The 14,821-nt window shown below is 33.6% G+C and overlaps 1 protein-coding gene across 8 annotated transcripts in view; it reads right to left on the reverse strand.

Annotated features, from left to right (window-relative positions):
• Positions 1 to 14,821, reverse strand: part of C9H14orf39 (chromosome 9 C14orf39 homolog) — an 81,904-nt gene that overhangs the window by 21,328 nt on the left and 45,755 nt on the right. For 3 of the 8 annotated variants that reach the window (XM_077909512.1, XM_077909514.1, XM_077909513.1), the window contains exons 17-18: positions 13,133 to 13,190; positions 4,895 to 5,848 (exon numbers count right to left, since the gene is read on the reverse strand). In XM_077909512.1, the coding sequence (XP_077765638.1) occupies positions 5,649 to 5,848; positions 13,133 to 13,190 (258 nt within the window). In that variant the 3' untranslated portion in view covers positions 4,895 to 5,648. Of the gene's footprint in view, positions 1 to 4,891; positions 5,849 to 13,132; positions 13,191 to 14,821 lie in introns of those variants that run through there. The other 5 variants (XM_077909516.1, XM_077909519.1, XM_077909517.1 and 2 more) reach the window with 4 other exon arrangements.

The following is a 14,821-nucleotide window of genomic DNA, read 5'->3' on the forward strand; positions in this document are numbered from 1 at the left end:
CTCAAGAATCCCACTTCTAGGTATTTACTCAAATGAAATAAAAATTTACATTCACATAGAATTCCATACATGAATGTTTTTGCAGCTTTACTCATAATCTCCAAAATCCACTTACCTATCAACATGCAAACAAACTGTACCATATCCATACAGTGGAACACTTAATAGATTCATACAACAGGGATGAAGCTTAAATACTTTGTTAAGTGAAAGAAGCCAGACCCCAAAGGCTAAAATATAGTATGTTTCCATTTATATGACACTCTGGAAAAGACAAAACTAAAGGGACAGAAAACAGACCCATGGTTTCCAGCTTTGGAAGTAGAAGGAGGGGTTGAATACAAAGGGTTACTAGGGAATTTGGGGGGTTATGGACCTGTACTATATGGTAGTGGGGTGGTGGATACATAACTCTATCTGTCAAAATGAATAGAACTGTACATCACAAAGAGGGAGTTTTAATACATAAAAAATTTTAGGGGTGCCTGGGTGGCTCAGTTGGTTAAGCATTCTACTCTTGATTTCGGCTCAGGTCATGATCCTGGGGTCATGAGATTGAGCCCTACTTCGGACTCCACACTCAGTGGGGAGTCTGCTTGAGATTCTCTCTGCCTCTCCCTCTGCCCCTCTCTTTGCTTGCACGTGCTCGTTCTCTCACTCTCTCAAGTAAATAAATTTTTCAAAAAAAAAGTGAAGATCAATGAGGAATTCAGATAAACTTAAGATGGGTTGCACAAATGAATGTAACTGGATTATGAGTGACATAATCATAATTAGGGGGTAAGGAAGACAAGGAGCTATCCCAATTAAGTTTGAAAGTGTTTTGGCTAGATAATCTAACACCGCAGACTAAAAGAAAGTACACAAACACTATATATACCCTTTGTCATTGGCCAGAAAATGGCCCCCCCAAAAAATATCCATATCCGACTCCCTGGAACCTGTTGATGTGACCTTATATGACAAGAAAAGGGTGAGGGAGGATCTTTGCAGATGTGATTTAGTTAAGAATCTTAAGATAGATTATCTGAATTAACCATCCAAGTAGACCCTTAATGCAACTACATGTTCTTATAAAGGAAAAGCAAAGGGAAATTTCATATACATAGAGAAGGTCACGTGAAAGCAGACAGAGAAAGATTTGAAGATCCTGGCAGTGATAGTTAATTTTATATGTCAATCTGGCTAAGCTATCATGTATCATTATTCTACATTTTGCCATGAAGGTGTTTTTAAATGTGATTATCATTTAAATCAGTAGATGTTGAGTAAAGCAAATTATTATTCATAGTGTGAACAGACTTTATCCGATCATTTGAAGACCTTAGGAGCAAAGACTGAGGTTTCCCAAAGAAGGAATTTGGCTTTAAGGCTGTAACATAGAAACTCTGCCTGAGTTTCCAGCCTGCCTGGTCTACCTTGTGTATTTCAGAGTCAAGACTACAACATCAACTCTTATCTGAATTTCCAGCCTGCCAACTTGCCCTATAGATTTAGGATTTGCAATTTCCACAATCTTGAGAACAAATTTCTTAAAATAAATCTAGATGATGGATGGATATATAAACAAAAGGCAGAGATGGATGCTATTAGTTCTGTTTCTCTGAACTCTAACATAATAGCCTTGAACTGGAGTGATATGGAGGACACAGGCCAAAGAATCCCAGCTGCCACCAGAAACTGGAAGAGGCCTCTGTACAAAGTATGGTCTTGTTCACACCTTGATTTTGGCCCAGTAAAACTGATTTTGGATTTCTGGCCTCCAGACCTGTGAGAGAATAATTTCCTATTCCTATCCACCAAATTTGTCACAGCACCCATAGGAAACTAACATACCCTAATGTATAAATGTTTCTCACAGGATATGGGTTCACAATTCTGAAATTACATGTATACTAGGGTTGAACAAAAGAGTAAATAAATTATAATTAATGAAAACCAAGTTTCTCACTGTCAGAGAAAGAGGTTTCAAATAAAACGAGAACACTAGAATGAATGACCCTCATGTTGATGGAGTATCAGTACAAAGTCATGTTTTAAGTATGTAGATAGATGACTGATAGACAGATGTGTACATGGGTTAATATAAACATATTTCCTAGCTCTATCCACTGAGAATTAGTGATACCACAGTAACTATAGTAGATTAGACCTCCTTTGAAGATAAATCAGTCTTAACTGATTTTGGAATATTCCTCTTGTAAATATAGAATACCTTTCCTAGGGATGCCTGGGTGGCTTGGTGGTTGAACATCTGCCTTTGGCTCAGGGTGTGATTCTGGGACCTGGGATCAAGTCCCACATCGGGCTTCCTACATGGAGCCTGCTTCTTCTTCTGCCTGTGTCTCTGCCTCTTTCTTTGTGTCTCTCATGAATAAATAAATAAAATTTAAAAAAAGATAAACTCAAAATGGATGAAAGATCTAAATGTGAGACAAGATTCCATCAAAATCCTAGAGAAGAACACAGGCAACACCCTTTTTGAACTCGGCCACAGTAACTTCTTGCAAGATACATCCAGGAAGGCAAAAGAAACAAAAGCAAAAATGAACTATTGGGACTTCATCAAGATAAGAAGCTTTTGCACAGCAAAGGATACAGTCAACAAAACTAAAAGACAACCTACAGAATGGGAGAAGATATTTGCAAATGACAGATAAAGGGCTAGTTTCCAAGATCTATAAAGAACTTATTAAACTCAACACCAAAGAAACAAACAATCCAATCATGAAATGGGCAAAAGACATGAAGAGAAATCTCACAGAGGAAGACATAGACATGGCCAACATGCATATGAGAAAATGCTCTGCATCACTTGCCATCAGGGAAATACAAATCAAAACCACAATGAGATACCACCTCACACCAGTGAGAATGGGGCAAATTAACAAGGCAGGAAACAACAAATGTTGGAGAGGATGCGGAGAAAAGGGAACCCTCTTACACTGTTGGTGGGAATGTGAACTGGTGCAGCCACTCTGGAAAACTGTGTGGAGGTTCCTCAAAGAGTTAAAAATAGACCTGCCCTACGACCCAGCAATTGCACTGTTGGGGATTTACCCCAAAGATACAGATGCAATGAAACGCCGGGACACCTGCACCCCGATGTTTATAGCAGCAATGGCCACGATAGCCAAACTGTGGAAGGAGCCTCGGTGTCCAACGAAAGATGAATGGATAAAGAAGATGTGGTTTATATATACAATGGAATATTCCTCAGCCATTAGAAATGACAAATACCCACCATTTGCTTCAACGTGGATGGAACTGGAGGGTATTATGCTGAGTGAAGTAAGTCAGTCGGAGAAGGACAAACATTATATGTTCTCATTCATTTGGGGAATATAAATAATAGTAAAAGGGAATATAAGGGAAGGGAGAAGAAATGTGTGGGAAATATCAGAAAGGGAGACAGAACGTAAAGACCGCTAACTCTGGGAAACGAACTAGGGGTGGTAGAAGGGGAGGAGGGCAGGGGGTGGGAGTGAATGGGTGACGGGCACTGGGGTTATTCTGTATGTTAGTAAATTGAACACCAATAAAAAATAAATTAAAAAAAAAAATAAAAAAATAAAATAAAATTTAAAAAAAATAGTGATGAACAAAAAATAAATAAATAAATAAATAAGTCCAAAGTAACCAGAAGTAAAGAAATAATAAAAATTAGAGATCAATGAGATTGAAAATAGCAAATCAATAAAGGAAATCAACAACCAAAAAAAAGAATACCTTTCCTAATCATAGAGAAAAACTTAATCTAATCATATTAAAATAGCTTTATTTCTTAAACATAATCATCGTATAAAATAGCTTTATTTCTTAAACATAATCAGATATGCAGTTTTAGTCTTTCTACTAAATGTAACAGGGTGCTCTGGGACTGGACTCCACGTTTCTAAAGCCTTATTGAATAGAAGTGGAGATAAATTCCTATTTTGAAGATGACAACTATTTTGAAGATTTCATCATTAGGGGAATATTGCTCTTTAAAAAATTATCTTTAGAAGGCTATTTGATTTTACAGTTATTTCTGTGGTCTATATTAGAAACACTGTACATATTTCCACTAGTTGAGATTTATGATATTCAAACACAATCAAATAACTCCAGGTTCCTTTCTCTTTTTACCTTATATCCAGATGGCATTCAATCAAATACATCTCTTTTAAGCAATATATACTTTTATGATTTTAGGTGTCAGCAGCATCAAACTACCACACAATTAGTTGTTATGACCTGGAACCTATCACCACATACCTGGACCAGCGCAACTGCCTCCTACTTGATTTAGTTCTAATTTCTCCCAACTCTAACTGTATTACCTAATTAATGTTTCTTAGTCATTCCTTTTATCTTGCAACTCTGGCATTTAAGAAAGAAGTTCCTTATCAGCTTCAGAAACCAAGTCAAAACACCTGAAGATTCTCTATAAATCAGTAGGTTATGAAAAGATTTATTACTCATATAATGACATTTTCTAGCAAGAGTAGGCCGGACCTAGTTTGTCTGAAAAAGACTTGAGCAATCAGAGAAAGGAGACTAGCTGTGAGTTTTCATGCTGTTTGGGAGTGGGACCAGAACAAGAGTTCCTATGTATGGCTTGAACTTCCCACTGGTGCTAAAGGTAGGAACATCTGGGCTTTCTTATCAGCTTGATCAGATATGGAGCAGAAGGGAAAGAAAATGCAGTGAAGCTTAAAATCTGTCAGCAGTCACACACCAAAATTTGGAGTCAAACTCTTTATTACTCAATAACTCAATGTAACTAATTACACAAAATACAAAGATGTTGAGTAATATGTTTATAAAATTTCATCAAATTTTAATTATCTTCATTTAACCTATATTAACAAGCAAATGCTGCATATAAAACATGAAGGTGAATTTTTTTGTTAGAGATAGAAAACAAAATTTTAAATGTTCTTCAAAAAAGTTTAAGCAAGAAAATATAACAGTATCATCATTAATACAATCTAATTTTCAGAAATGATTTGAGCCCTTCGTATTTAATTTCTTTCCATTAAAGATATTAGAATAACTAATAAAAGAATTTTATTATTTGTTATATTAGAAGAAAATAACATTTCATTCACTATCAATAACATGAATTCTGTGAGATTATTATTAAAGTACCACTCTTTATACTACAACAAAAGTGAAGCATACATGAAACACAGTAGTTTTAAAAGCATTTTTTAGTAGCTAATGTACAAAGTATACCTCAGCATTAATTGTGCATTAGTTACTGCTAAAAGATCTTCTGAGGGTCTAAAGTTCTGGTTCTTATCAAAGCACCTAAAATACTACCAGAATGAAACTTAGTTTCTGGGGAGAAGCAGACTTAAAATTTATAGTACAGACTAACGAAAAGGCATCAAATTCTATTAAGATTAATTCTGCCTAAAAATGGCTTGCAAAATCAAAACCAAAATAAATAACAATAGCAAATACCGCAAATAAAAACAAAATTTGATGACACAGGGTTAATTTCCCTCAATATTTAAATTTAATCAAATAATATAACTATAATAATCTATTATTGCTTTAATCAACAAAAGATAGTAGTCTTCATTTTTAAAGTAATAATGTAAATGTATGCCCTAAATGATCACAGAGCAGTTAAATAATTTGAGAAATTAGTAATTAGTTCAAAAAAAAGTAAATTGTGTTGTATTTTGTGAGGAAGATGAAAAACCTTTTACAGAAGAAGATGTTGAGTTTTGATCCTGTTCAAATGAAAATGGAAAACTAAAATCATCTTTTCCAGTTCCAAATGTATGAGTTGAAGAGTCTGATGAAAAAGAAAATGTAAAAGCATCTTCTCTTTCTGATTTCCCAAATAAGTTTCCTGAGGAAGATAAACATCACAATATCATACTATTCATGTTACATTATTTGCATAATCTACTGAATTACAACATACTGTAAACAATAAATAGGGTAACACTGAATCACTTATAAAGTTGATATTTAACTGTATTTCTATGTGCAAACAACTGTCCTTTGTACTATGAAAAATCAAGTAGATTCAAACTTACTTTCAAATAATTTGAACTCAAGTGTAAATAGGGGTAGCATATATGGTTTAAAAAAAGGGTGGGGGATAAAACAACTCAAATGGAGAGAAAAACACAGAGGCACAGAAACAGGCATGCATAGAAGTATAAGAGAAATCAGTTCAGCCTGTCAGGAGCACTGAGAAATAATAAGTTATTAAAAGGTATTAAATAAGATGAGCTTGGAAAGACTGCTGAATGGACATTCAGTCCAGAATCCAGACTTTGATATGTAAGGGGAAGCCATTAAAAGTTTTCAAGTGGAGGGGCACCTGAGTGGCTCAGTCGGGTAAGCATTGGACTTCTGTTCAGGTCATGATCTCAAGATTGTGAGATCAAGTCCCATCTCCCACTCCACACTGGCTGTAGAGACTGCTTAAGATTCTCACTCTTCTTCTCCCTCCCTCCCAACAAAATAATTAAAAAAAAATTTTTTTAAGTTTCAAGTGGAGATATGACAGGATTTGAACTACTTTCTGAGAATTACTAAGGAAAGAATGCATTAAGAGGCTGAAATAGTAGAGTATCTAGAAGTGGGTAGGGATAACAGGAAAGAGATGACGAAAAGTTTGGTCTTATAGTCATAGCAAAGGGAATAGGGAAAGAAATAAGAAATGCTGGATCTGAGAGATACTGCAGAAGTCAAACTTATTCAACTATTGTTTATAAGTTACTACAATGTATTGCTTGTGGCATTCATTGTTCAAGGAAACGGACAGAATAGTGAAAAGGTTCTAGAGTTCTAAAAGGAATATTTTAAGATTTTTAAAAAATTTATTTTAGAGAGAGAGTACAAGTGTGTGTGTATGTGGGGGCGGGGGGGGGGCAAAGGGGAAGGGAGAGGAAGAAAATCTCAAGCAGACTCCATGCTGAGCATGGAGCCTTATGCAGGGCTCTATCTATCTCATGATCCTGAGAACATGACCTGAGCTAAAACCAAGAGTCAGATGCTTAACCAACTGAGCCACTCAGGTGGGAATTTCTGAAATCAACTTTGCTTAACTGATTATTTGGATAATGACTCCAAGAATTGCCCCTTAGGGAGAACATTATTTAATATTCATTATATTATGTAAGACTGTAAATATAAAAATATGTTTAGTATATTTATTATTATTTTTAATTATTATTAAACTCAAAATGCACAGTAATCTAAAATCTTACTTGAAGCAAGTCTGTTAAAGCACCTGTATTTTTTTCCATGGAGAACCAATTCAATTAGTACATTAAGCAGAACAATTTACTTTGTGGTACTTTGAAGATTCATGTATCTTTAAAAACCTCAATTATGTCACCCTAGATAAAGCTGAGCCAACCAGAATTAGGATGCGTGCATGGAGGGATGGTTAGAAAGACAGATGGACTAATTACCAGATACTTGAGTTCTTCCTCTATCCCTTTATTTTTCCATTGACTTCAGTACACATCCATAAGACTTAAACAAGGGAAAATAGCTGTAATATAGCTACAGGCTCAGAAAAAACTAAAATCTCTAATCTGTCTTTGAATAAATGAATATGATTTTTAATTTAATTTCAGAAAAAACGTTCTTATGAAGTCTTCATTATAAATTATAAATAATATAATTATAAATTATAATTTATATATAAATTATATATATATCATTATAAATAATATAATAGATGACTGTGCAAGGTGCTGGACAATTCAAAGGTGAATAAAACAGAACCCCTGTCCTCAAAGACCTGTGGTTAGAAGAGATTTTATATATATTGATAAATAGTAACAAAAAATAGAATATTTAAAAGTATATCAAAAAAGAAAAATGCAGAAAAGTGAAGGAAAGATCTTTTTGGAATGAAAAGTTGAAGGGAAAAAAAGGATTTATGGAACCTGGTCTTGCAAGATGGTTAGAAAGAAATGGAAGTTGGAGTGCTTGGGTGGCTCAGCTGGTTAAGTGTCTGCCTTCAGCTCCGGTCATGATCCTGGGGTCCTGGGACTGAGCCCCACATCAGGCTCCCTGGTCAGTAGGGAGCCTGCTTCTCTCTCTCCTCCCCGCCTGTGCTCTTTGTTGCTATCTCTGTCTCTCTGTCTTTCTCTCAAATAAGTAAATAAAATCTTTTAAAAAAAGAAATGGAAGCTGAGGATTTCAGGAAGAAAAATATGGGAAAGAAAGGTGGGCATATTTGGGACGTAGTGAGTTCTTCAGTCTGGCCAAAAGTATACCTTATTCTTATAAGAAAAAAAGCTTAAAATATATGTTAGAACAAGGTTAGATACATCACATTAACAGAATAAAAGAAAATAATCATATGATCATCTCAATAGATGCAGAAAAAGCATTGACAACACTCAAAATCCATTCATGATAAAAACTTAACAATTTAGGCATAGAAGGAATACGTCTCAATATAATAAAGGCCATATATGACAAGCCCACAGATAACACCATACTTCATGGTGAAAAGAGGAGAGCTTTTCCTTTAAGATCAGGAACAAGATAAAGGTGCCTGCTGTTACCACTCCTATTCATAGTAGTACTAGAAGTACTAGGTAGAGCAATCAGGCAAGGAAAAAGAAATAAAAGGCATTCAAATTAGAAAGGAAGAAGTAAATCGGACTCTATGTACAGATTACATGATTTTATATATAGAAAATCCTAAAGACTCTACCAAAAAACTGTTATATCTAATCAATTAATTCAGTAAAGTTGCAGGATATAAAATTAATATACAAAAAATCAGTAGCATTTCTAAACACCAACAAAAATTATCTAAAAAAGGAATTTTTAAAAATGATCCTCTTTACAATAGGCTAATATTATAAATATTGTACTGAATAAAATATTTAGGAATAAACTTAACCAAGAATGCTAAAAGACCTCTACTCTGAAAACTACAAGACATTGGTAAAAGAAATTAATGAAGACACAGATATATGGAAAGTTATCTTGTGTTCATGTATTGGAAGAATTAAGATTGTTAAAATATCACTACTACTGAAATCCATCTATAGATTCAATGCAATCCCTACCAAGATTCCAATGGCATTTTTTTATAAAAGTAGAAAAAATGCTCCCCAAATTTATATGAAACCAGAAATGACCCCCAAAAGCCAAAACAATCCTGAGAAAGAACAAAATGGGAGGCATCACACTTCCTGGTTTCAAGTTAAATTATCAAGCTATATTAATCAAAACAGTATGGCACTGGCATAAAAAACAGACAAAAGGATCAACAGAACAGAGCTGAGAGCCCAGAAATAAACCCACGCATATATATAGTCAACTAACATTTGACAAGGGAGGCAAGAATACTCAACGGAGGAAAGACAGTCTCTTCAATAGTGCTGGTAAAATTGGATACTTACATGTAAACAGAATGACATTAGACTCCTATCTTACACCACTCACAAAAATTAACTTGAAATGGATTAAAGATTTAAATTTAAGACTTAAAACCATGGAAGTCCTAAGGACTCCATGACATAGGTCTTGACAATAATTTTTTAAAGATTTTATTTATTTGAGTGAGAGAGAGAACATGAGCCAAGAAAGAGGCAGAGGGAAAAGGAAGGCGACAATGATTTTTTGGGTATGACACCTATAGTATAAGCAACAAAATTCAAAAAATTAACAAATGGAACTACATCAAATTAAAAAGTCTCTGCACAGCAAAAGAAAAAATAAAGTGCAAAGTGAGAAGGCAACCTAGAGAACAGGAAAAATATTTACAAATCATGTATCTGATAAAAGACTAATATCCAAAATATATAAAGACCTCACACAACTCAATAGCAAAAAATTAATAATTCCATTAAAAACAGGCAAATGACCTGAGTAGACATTTTTCCAAAGAAGATACTACAAGGCCAACAGGTACTATGGTGGCCAACAGGTATATGAAAGGATGTTCAACATCACTAGTCATTAGTGAAATGCAAAAAATCAGTAGCATTGATGATTGCCATCATCAAACCCACAATGAAATATCATCTCACATCTGTTAGAATGCTCCTTATCAAAAATACAAGAGATAATAAAAGCTGGCAAGGATGTACAGAAAAGGGAACACTTGAACACCACTCATAGTATTGTAAACTGGTATTGCCACTATGGAAAACAGTATGGAGGATTCTCAAAAAGTTAAAAATAGAGCAACCATATGATCTAGCAACTCTACCTCTGGGAATATATCCAAAGAAGATGAAAACACTATCTCAAAATGATATGTGCACCCCCATGTTATAGCAGCAATATTTGTAACAGGCAAGACATGGAAACAACTTAAGTGTTCATCAGTAGATGAATGGATAAAGCAGTTGTATATATATATATATATACACACATGTATATATATGTATGTGTATATATGTTATATATATGTGTGTGTGTACACAATGGAATATTATTGAGGCATAAAAAAACAAGGAAATCCTGCCATTTACAGTAACACTAATGGCATTATGTGAGTGAAGTAAGTCAGCGAAAGACAAATGATGTATGATCTCACTTATATGTGGAACTGACAGAAAGAATGGAAAGAAAGAGAAAAAGAAAAAAGAAATGAAAAGAAAAAAGAAAACCCCACTCAGAAAAAGAGATCAGATTTGTAGTTACCAGAGGTTGGGGGCGGAGGAGGGGAATTTGAAGGAAAGTAGTCAAAAGATACAAACTTCCAGTTATAAGATAAATGGTACTAGGGAAGTCATGTACAACATGATGACTATAGTTAACACTGCTATATGATATATAGGAAAGACATCTAGAGAGTAAATCCTAAGAGTTCTTAACACAAAGAAAATTATTTTCATTTTTTCTTTTTCTTTTTACTGAATCTATATGAGATGTTGGATATTCTTTAAACTTACTGCAATAATCATTTAAAAATATATGTAAGTTGAGCCTTTACACTGTACATCTTAAATCTATCCAGTCATGTATGTCAGTTATATTAATAAAACTGGAAAAAAGACTAGAAAAATAAGGTCCTAAAGTTTAGAAGTCAGGGAAGGAACATATAAATTTGATCAGGATCTATATTATAATATTTGAAGTGAATGAGTGTCAAATGACTAAGGTTGTCAAAGGAAAGAATATTAAATAAATTTATTATTTTAGATAGTAGGCATTTAAAGAATGTCTACAATTGGTAGATACATTCTGGTCTCAAAGCATTACATGCCATTTATGATAATTCCAAAATTTATGTTTCCACACCGCTGAATTCCAGATTCATATATACAATTTCCTACTTTACTTTTACTTAGCTATCTAATATTATAGGCTTTTCAGTTGTTAACAGTTCCAAAACTAAACTTCCAGCTCCTGTCAATCTCTAATGTATGGCCTTCCATATTCCAATAAATGACATTTCCATTTTATAGTTACTCATGTCAAAATCTTCATATTATCTTTATTTCTTTCCTTTATACCTAACATCTGGTCCATAAGCAAATCCATACAACTTTATCTTCAGGAAAAAAAATAAAAATAAAATAAATAAAATAAAAAAATAAAAAAAGAACCCTTAATAACCAGATCTGACCACTTCTCACCACTTCCACTACCACTATCCTTGCCATCATTAATTCTCACACATATTATTTTAGTTACCTAATCAATCTCCCTGATTACACCCTTGTTTCCATACAGTCTATTCTCCATATAGCAGCTAAATAATTCTCTTAAAACCTATTAAATCACTTCGGTCCTTTGCTCAAAACTCTCCAATAAGCTTCCCATCTCACTTAGGAGAAAAACCCAAAGTTCTTAATTGTCTTAGGGCCCCATATGGTTTGCTCTCCCTCCAACCTTTCTGATTTAATCTCTTATGAGTTTGTCCTTTCTTACTTGATTCCACTAATTTACCCTCAATTCAATGAACATACTGAGCATGCTCCCATCTCAAGACCTTTGCATCCACTGCCTAGAACACTTATCCTAGTAGGTTGTACCTGGCACTTCCTTCTGGTCTTTGCTCAATGCCTTTCAGTGATGCCTTCCCTTACTCTCTTGTATCACAATCACCTTCCCAATCCAAGTACTCCCTATTTCCTTTACTCTGTTTCACTTTTCTTAATAATATTTATCACCACCAGTAAGTAAAGAGGTAACATCAAGCCTGCACTCATTCAAGACCACCTGGAAGAATGATCTTGAAGTCTTATTTCTCACAGCACTATTTTCTTAGAAAATACAGAATTAAAATAAATGTATAATGTTGTATCTTCCTAGTGTACTGTGAGGGACTGCACTTGAAGTAGATGAGATGAGTTCAAGGTGACCTACATGCACCATACCTTTTGTCCATAGTAGCCTAACATGTCCCGTGTGAGTGAGGTGACAAATGAAACCTTATAATTTGGGGAGCTGGTGGGCTGGTGAGATTAAGATGCCATAAATGCTGTTATTACCTATTCTGTATCTTTCTATAAACCTAAGTAAATCTAATATTAGATTAAAAGTTGTAATGTATGGATCCAACTGCCTATTCAAACCCTTATCAACTGCTGTTTCATGCACCTGACATATAATCATTTTTCTACCTTCAGTTTCTCCCACCAGAACAAAAACCCCATTAGAATTTTTCATTCTTGTCCACTATTCTATGACCAGAGCCAAATATAAAATATACTATATGTATATACACATACATTTAAAATATAAAAACATAAATATTTTTATACTGGATATAAAATATACTACATGTATACACACACACACATATATATATATTTATATGTTGAATTAATCATAGGACAAAAGAAGAAAGAAGATCCAATAAAAAGTAAGCACCAAAGAGATCAGAGGAAATCTATAAACTTCAGAAAGATGAGAATAGTCAACTACATTAAATGCTGCAAAGATAGTAAATATGATAATAAACACAAGATTCCCATAATGTTTAATAATTGTTAAGTCACTAGTAATACTGGAGAATTTGGTGGAGTAGTGAGAAAAGAAGTTAAATTGCTACCAGAAATAATTAGTGAGTGTTGCAGAAGTAACAATTTTAAAAGAATAAACTGAGGGCCTGAGAAAATCAGAGGCAAACTAAATAAAAAGTGGAGAAATTAACATGTTTTTTATATGCAGCAAACTTCAAATCACTTACCAATTTCTTGTTGTGATGAGAGAAGGTTTAAATTTCCTGCGGAATTATGTTCACTAAACTGAAAAAATAATTTTCATTCATTATTACTCATGAAGTCAGTAGAACAGTATATATATGACATTTATATTTGACTATAAAGCCTGGTTCTTCTAATTAGCATAATAAATATAGACAAAATGATAAGAGCCTATAGCATACTACTGTACTTTAAAAAAAGAGACCTATCTTTAAAACCTATCATTTGCTTATAGTAAAATAAGACTCATTTTCTATTTAATTCATTTCTTTTATCTTATTTTTTCATTATATTTACATTGGGTTTACTTTGTTCTTATTTTTCTAGATTTTCAAGGTAAAAACCTAATTACTTATTTAAGACTTTTCTATTAATTGAATTACTTAAAATAATTAAATTATTTAAAGCTATGGTTTTGTTCTGGTTTTGCCAACATTCTTCAATTTTGATATACTGAATTTTCATAATCATTCATTTCAAAATCTTTTCTAATTTTTCTCATTATTTCTTCTTTGATCCATGGCCTAATTATTTACAATTTTTCTTCTCTGTTATTATTGATTTCTAATTTAGTTATATTGTGGGCAGAGAACATATTCTTGTGATTTCAATCCTTTGAAATTTATTATGACTTATTTTATGGCCCAGAATATGGTCTTGGTGAATGTACCAGCAGCACTTGAAAAGAATATACAGGCACACCTCAGAAATATTACAAATTTGGTTCCAGATCACCACAAAAATGTGAATACACAATAAAGGAGATCAAATGAATTTTTTGGTCTCCCAATGCATATAAAAGTTACGTTTACGGGATCCCTGGGTGGCGCAGCGGTTTGGCGCCTGCCTTTGGCCCAGGGCGTGATCCTGGAGACCCGGGATCGAATCCCACATCAGGCTCCCCGTGCATGGAGCCTGCTTCTCCCTCTGCCTGTGTCTCTGCCTCTCTCTCTCTCTCTGTGACTATCATGAATAAATAAATAAATAAAAATTAAAAAAAATTTAAAAAAAAGTTACGTTTACACCATACTATTAAGTGTGCAACAGCATCATGTCTTAAATGCACATACTTAATATTTTAAAATACATTTTGCTAAAAAAAAATGCTAACCTTCATCTGAGCTTTCAGTGAGTTTTAATCACTGACCACAGAACTCCATAACAAATATAATAATGAAAGAGTTTCAAATATTGTGACAATTACCAAAATGTGACACAGAGATACAAGGTGAGATAATGCTGTTGGAAAAATGATGCCAGTAGACTTGCTTGGCAGAGGTTTGCCACAAACTTTCAATTTATTAAAAAAAAAAGCAGTATTTTCAAAGTATAATAAAATAAGACATGCCCATATAAGCTGCTATTGCTGGATGTGGTTGGTATTCTCTACATGTCAGTTAGGTCAAGGGAATTGGTGGTGGTGTTCAGATTTTATAGATCTTTATTGATTATGTTGTGTAATTCAATCAATTTTTGAGAGAAGAGTACTAGAAATCTCCACACAAGTTTGTGTTTTTTTTTCTATTTCTCCCTTTAATTTGGTCAATTTTTGTTTCTGTACTTTTTTTCTAGTATAGTTGACATACAATGTTACATTAGTTTTTGGTATACAACTTCGTGAATTGACAAGTTTATATATTATGCTATGTTTATACATTATGCTATGTTCATCA

The sequence above is a fragment of the Canis aureus genome, chromosome 9 (assembly GCF_053574225.1).
Source record: "Canis aureus isolate CA01 chromosome 9, VMU_Caureus_v.1.0, whole genome shotgun sequence".
Lineage (NCBI taxonomy): Eukaryota > Metazoa > Chordata > Mammalia > Carnivora > Canidae > Canis > Canis aureus.